The 7,043-nt window shown below is 39.3% G+C and overlaps 1 protein-coding gene across 1 annotated transcript; it reads right to left on the bottom strand.

The window, feature by feature from the left end:
* Positions 1 to 2,896: 2,896 nt before the first annotated feature.
* Positions 2,897 to 6,238, bottom strand: LOC141640954 (uncharacterized). Its single transcript, XM_074449633.1, has 2 exons — positions 5,720 to 6,238; positions 2,897 to 3,034 (listed from the first exon to the last, which is right to left on the bottom strand). Exons 1-2 carry the CDS (start codon positions 6,236 to 6,238, stop codon positions 2,897 to 2,899), a joined length of 657 nt encoding a protein of 218 aa, XP_074305734.1.
* Positions 6,239 to 7,043: the final 805 nt, after the last annotated feature.

Raw genomic sequence — 7,043 nt, 5'->3', positions numbered from 1 at the left:
AACACGAAACGGACCGATCAACAGGCTACCCCGGAAATAGGTGACATTTAAACGGACACAACAAACGTCAATTTCATTGATAAATGCAAGACATGACATAATAAGGGAATATGCAACATGTTGATTATATGTGAGACAAGAATAAATCAACATCATACCGGTACCGGGACACGCCCAGACATACCCCCAACCTCTAATCTGGTACCGGGACACGACCAGGCATACCGATCATCACACTAGGTACCGGGACACGCCCAGGCGTACCGGTCCGGAAGCCAACCGGATCCTCTGCCAGACGTTGTGTCTCAACCACACGCGTCCCTCCGTACTGAAGTCATTAATGTACACATTCCTCTTGGAGTGGGAAGTTCTAAGGGGCGACCCTAGCGTAAGACAGTTTCGCAACCGTCTCACGCCTCCTCAACAATCAAATACCACCATCAAAGATCTCCAACACAATCTATTCACAACTATACACTGAAAATGGAAGAGCCACATTAAGCATATGACCAATTAATGAATTCCCTCCCACATGTTATGAATAACAACCCTTCCAATACCTACATGACATACTAACCAATTTATGAATGCATATGAAAAAGGAAGACATACAAACATGCTTATACAACATTGAAACCGAGTATGATAACCTACCTTTAAGCATAATCCTCAAGCTAATTGAAATCACCAAGTATCCATCTCATAAAACCGTCTCATCCTACATAAACCATGTAATAACTATCACAATTCACTCTATACTAAATTACAACATAAAATCCCTCATTATAAGTAACTAATTACTCATTGTACCTAACTAAATACTAATTAACCTTTCTAAGTAAACCCTAACTCGAATTTACTCATAAGACAAATAGAAAAGGGTGAGATTTCTACTTACAAAGGCAGATCAGGGCATAGGAGACATGTTCCACCATTAATCCAAGCTTTAAGGTTGAGGGAAAGGCATTTGGGGGTGTTTTAGAGAGAAGGGAGATTGTTTTAGTGTAAGAAGGAAGAAGGAGGAGAATAAATGAGACAGGGCTAGATAGAATGGAAATCCCGAAATATCATCTCTCGGGTATAGCTCAGCACACTCGACCGAGTTACCGGTTCACTCGACCGAGTGGCTCTAACTCGGTCGAGTGTACCCTCACTCGACCGAGTGCCGACTCACTTGGTCCACTTGGGGTATTACTTAGTCCACTGGGAGTCCACTAGGTCTAGTTTGGGTCTTAATTGGTCTTATCCTAGTATGTGTGGGTTCCCTCACGCGTGCCTAGGTCTAAGTACGGGCCCCAAAAATGCTGGGTATTACAAACTACGCGTCGGAAAACTCAAAAATGATTTTGAAAACAAAAACATTTTTAAAACATTTCAAAAATACCTGGAGTATTTTATGCACGACGACGGGGTCGCAATGACACTAACTAGAGTCAAAACCGACACCGGACCAAAAACTGACTCAAAATTCAAATCCCGACTCTAACAACGACTTAAACCGAGTCAAACTCAAAAAGCAAACCCCACAATGCTTCCATGGTAAGTATACATGGTATACTTGATGGTTAAGTACAAAAATCATGTCCTACAAAACCTATGATAGAACAAACCACAAATCCAAATGCGTGATAGTGACAAGATAACTTGAAGACCCGCGGACATGCTCGCGCCTCTTCAAGCAGCATAAATGGCAACGTTGCCCAAAACGCACACTACCACACAATCCTATATAAATACCCCTCAAATACCACCATTTGAAGGTACGCAAGAGTCCGCCCCCTCTTTTCTCCCTTAAAATTCTAGACCTCAACTTCCCGAGTCAACAAATGACACGTATTTTTGACCTACCGATTGAAAATATGAGCCTTATACATTGTTTGGTACCGTCATCATGAATTAAATCACTTGTCATACCACTTCGACCAACTACACCATCACTAAAGCAAAGCAACACTTTAAATCGAGTTTTCCGACTCACGAGTTTTTACACTTTGTCGATTTCTCGTCAAGCAACCTAGCATGTAAGTATGAGAGTGTAACTAATCCTCTTCTTTCATGTTCTTTTTATCTGTTTTTATGACTTTAACATGCTAAAACATGCATAACATGATCTAAAATACGGATTGATTAAGCCAAAACCAAGTTTTGACCTAAAGCCGAAGCCCCTTGTCACAACTAGGTGGCTCGCGCCTCTTGTGACACCTCATGTTAGAACTCAAACGTGTTTGAGTTCATCTTTCCTCTATTCCATTTATTATTTGTAATCGGTTTTCACCATTTCAAATATTACAATAAGCATTTTTAACCATAAATCATACTCACCCTTGGCTCTTCATGCCAAGATGGTTTGATCCGTGACTCGATGATAATATTTGGTTAATTACAGTATGGATTATATCACATGAATAATCCATCCTATTGCTCTCCCACCTATATTAATCCATCCTTTGCATTATCTCATAATAATCCTACCTATTACACAACTTTCGTAGCTTGCACTTACCGACTTAAGTGACCTGCTAATTCCGGTTCCTTTTTTTAAACCCTATATATGGCTGGCTTGCTTTGTTGTTGTTGTTGTTGTTGTTGTTGTTGTTGTTGTTGTTGTTGTTGTTGTTGTTGTTGTTGTTGTTGTTGTTGTTGTTGTTGTTGTTGTTGTTGGTGGTGTTCTTCTTCTTCTTCTTCTTCTTCTTCTTCTTCTTCTTCTTCTTCTTCTTCTTCTTCTTCTTCTTCTTCTTCTTCTTCTTCTTCTTCTTCTTTGTTTCTTTTTCTCCTTCATTTGGTTCCTCTTTCTTCCTTCATTACTACCAAATTCATCATCTTTTCTTTTTCCTTCAAACATTTGTTCTGATTTAAATCAACATTTACTTATCCTCTTCACCCCTTCACTTCTCCATCAATAACCCTCAAAAACTAAATAAACCACCGGCACACGCCCATCAACCTGTTCCTGCCTCCAAATGCCACCACCAACACCAAAACCACCAACAACATCATCACGCAATTTAGCTAGAACAGAAATCTCATCCCTAACCTAATTTCATCAAACCCCCAAATCAATCACCCCCAAAACAACCCTAAAATCCCTAAATTCAAATTCATATGCGATTAACAAAAAAATCCAGAAAAAGTACTTAAGAATAACCTGAAATTCGACATTATTCAGAGAAATAGAAGAATCAAACGTGGGATTGAGCTTTTCTTTGAGACCATCGCATAAACAACAACCAGGCTTTGAATATAAGATAAATTTATGGGTTTTTCAATTGAAGATGATGAAGAGGAACATGTAAGTTTAAGTGACGATGATGATGATACGGAGGTTGACACCATTTTTAGGAATGAGCTTGAATTTTGAGTAATGATAATGATAATGGCATATGAGTTGTGACTGAAAATTTAGGCTATTGATTTCTGGATTGATTATTGAGTTTTACATTTGTGTTGGTGGATTAAATGGTTGATAAAGGGTGAAGGTGGTTGGCTGGATTGGCCTTGAGGTAATGGCGTGGTGGTGGGTGGTGACCGATGACGGTGATTGGTGATGAATGAGATGTGAGAGAGAAAGACGAGGGATGGTGATGATGTTTTAATGTAATTAGAATATGGGTTTACCTGTTTAACAGGTAGCCCTTCACCTTAGTGCATAATGTAAAGGAGGGATTAATATAGGTTGAACAATAATAGGATGGATTATTCCTATGAAATAATCCTTATATTTTTAGGCATTTTAAAGCCCTCTTACTCATTTGTTTACATTTGCAAAAACCATATTAGTCATATACAAATAATCATCCTTGGTTCTACATACCATGTCGGTTCAACCCGAGTACGATGATAAACTTTGACTAATTACAAGCAATGAACTTAATATAATTAGTTCATATCAATCACCCTTTTTCCCACACTTTAATTACAAAGCAATTAACTTAATATAATTTGTTCATAACAAGCATTTTTGCATTCTTTTTACAAAACTATTCATATCAAGCTTGCAAAACCGAACCCGACATCAGATATTATCAAGACAATAATAATTATTCCGAGTCCTGTTCTTCATATTAGCAAAAAAACGGTCTTAACGATCTTTCAACAAAATCGGGTTTTAATACCCTTTTATAAATAATTTCATAAACATTTATTTTAACAACCAAGAGAGACTCCATAGGTCGGCTGATGGCTCGCCCCCAAAGGTAGCTCTTGTTTTCTATATTTCAAGTCATGACAGGCTCCCTTGCATCGCCTGACGACTCGCGCCTCAATGGCTACCTGGCACTGCTCTTGTCCTACTTCCAGCACTCGTCTAGGACGATCCTGACTTCGGTTAACCCGAATACAGGACATATCAGATTGACAAGCTTGCATTTTACACTTTGCATTTTAAAACACTTTCCTAAGACAAATGGATCATGCTAAGCACCATAAACCTAAATTGGTAAATGGATGTTTAATTTTCTCTTGCATGAAAATCAACATTAAATCTAGTCGACGTCAATAACATGATACTTGGATAAACCACCGACATAGCAAATCTCATAATTAGGTTTAAACTTGTGGATGCGCATTCATGCATTTAACCCATTTTATCAACTTCTACACTTAACCAACCAAGATCGATCAGTAGAGGCCGCTACCATGGACGGGATTAGATGTCCGATTAAAGGGCTTCCCAATACGTACCCTCACCTCTTACTCAGAAACTTTGGATAGTGGACGACCTTATCCAGAGGAACGAGAGTCATTCAAGGGATAGGATGCTAAAGAGGGACGATTCCTTATCTTTAGAACTTATGTCAAGCACCGCTTTTTGTCTTATTTGACCTAGGTATAAAGTGGATTCGAACGGTTTTCAGCCATCCATAATTGCTTGGTGGCGACTCCGAACATCTCTAGCATCGTTTCAAGACCTTCATCGAGAAGAAACTGACCAATCTAAAGCAATCCGGTCGAAAGCATTCCTACATCACCGAGCGTGACTTTCCGACTGCTGCGTGTCCGCAGGCCGACGTGCAGGTGGCCCATGTCCAGACTATGGCTAAGGCAATGCCCGACTCGTTATAAACCAATCGATAACATAAATAAATATCTTAACTTCTTAGATCGACTTTGGGCATAACAACTACAACAAATAGTCTCTTTACGATAATTGATTAATTAGAACTAGTCGTTAGATACTTACGATAATTAGGACGAATTGTGTGACGGAAAATACGAATCGCGCAAAATCATCTTCCTTCCTCTTTCACGACAGTCAAGCAGTGTGTGTGTTTATGTTTTATTTGCAAAAGTGTTTAAGGGTTGGGTGTACATATGTATATATAGCTTTATGGAAATTATAAGATAATTAGAAAATTATAAGATAATTAGAAAATTGCTAAAAAGCCAACCGTGTAACACTAGGTCGATCAACCTAGCCATCAAATCAATCGACCCAACAACCCTGTAAAACGAGATAATTTCTTATGCAGAGTGTGTTGAAAACATGGGTATTAAAGTCTTCCCTCCTTATAAGGAACTTCCTCCCGAAGTTCGCACATACCAGACAGAAAACCCAAACACACGACTCAAAAGTTTATTAGTGAGGTTAGTATAGCTTGTCTAAACTAGTTATAGACCACTTAAGTACTTGTAATAATTTGGCATATAACCCATTTTGATATAAATTGTGATATTTCACCCCCGAAAAAAGAAGGTTACGTCCGCGTAACCCAACTCATACCTGATCAATAAGGTGTGGATACTTCTCTTTCATTTTATCTTCATCTTCCCATGTAGCTTCCTTAATGTTATGGTTAGACCACAAAACATTCAATAGCACATTCTCTCCATTCCTCGTCTTTCTTATCTTTCGGTCTAGTATCTCTTTAGCTACTTCCACATAGGTCAGTGATTCATCCATCTCTACTGTCTCAGGCTCAAGTATATGTGAAGTATCATTAACATACTTCCTCAGTTGCGAAACATAAAACATATTATGGACTCTATCCAAAGCAGGAGGTGGAGCCAAACGATATGCCACTTCCCCAACTCTCTCTTGAATCTCATATGGTCCTATATACTTCTGGCTCAGCTTACCTCTCTTTCCAAAATTCATAACCCCTTTCATTGGCGATACTTTCAGTAAAACCTTGTCTCCGACTGCAAACTCAATGTCACTCCTTTTAAGATTAACATAACTCTTTTGACGGTCTTGCGCAGCTCTCATTTTCTGACGAATAATATGCACCTGCTCCACCATCTCCTGAATCATCTGGGGCCCCAAAACTACTGAATCCGTCACATCATCCCAGTATACCGGACTCCTGCACCTCCTCCCATACAATGCCTCAAATGGTGCCATCCCAATAATAGTATGATAGCTGTTGTTGTATAAAAACACTTTCAAATCCAATCTCGCTTCCCAAGATCCACCGAATTCCAGCACGTAAGCCCGTAACATATCCTCCAAGGTTTGAATAGTCCTCTCAGTTTATCCATCTGTAGCTGGATAAAAGGCAGTACTCATTTTCAGTGTAGTACCCATCGCACTTTGCAGTTCCTGCCAAAACTTGGAAATGAATCTCAAATCTATGTCAGATATGATATCCTTATGTACACCATGTAGTTTTACGACATTCTTGCAGGAAGCTTTAGCTAACTCCGCCTTACTCCAGGTATCTTTCATTGGTATGAAGTGGCCAGTCTTAGTAAGACGGTCTACTTTCACCCATATCATGTTATTTCCTTTCTGAGTACGAGGTAAACCAACAAGGAAGTGCATGGAAATTCTTTCCCACTTCCATTATGGCACATCTTAGGATTACACCTTTCATTGCGGTCTTTTATGCTCCCCTTTCACTTGCTCACAAGTCAAATATCGAGCTACGAATTCTGCCACCTCTTTCTTCATACCCGGCCACCAGAAAGTTTTCTTAAGGTATTTATATAGCTTATCTCCTCCCGGATGCACAGAATAAGGAGGATAATGTGCCTCAGTCAGTCAAAAAATTTTGTTTCAGCTGTTCATTATCAGGTACACACCATCTCCCTTCGAACCTCAAACT

The sequence above is a fragment of the Silene latifolia genome, chromosome 2 (assembly GCF_048544455.1).
Source record: "Silene latifolia isolate original U9 population chromosome 2, ASM4854445v1, whole genome shotgun sequence".
In the NCBI taxonomy this organism is placed as follows: domain Eukaryota; kingdom Viridiplantae; phylum Streptophyta; class Magnoliopsida; order Caryophyllales; family Caryophyllaceae; genus Silene; species Silene latifolia.
Note: the sequence above shows the minus strand (reverse complement) of the source record. Positions and strands in the feature narration are given on the sequence as shown.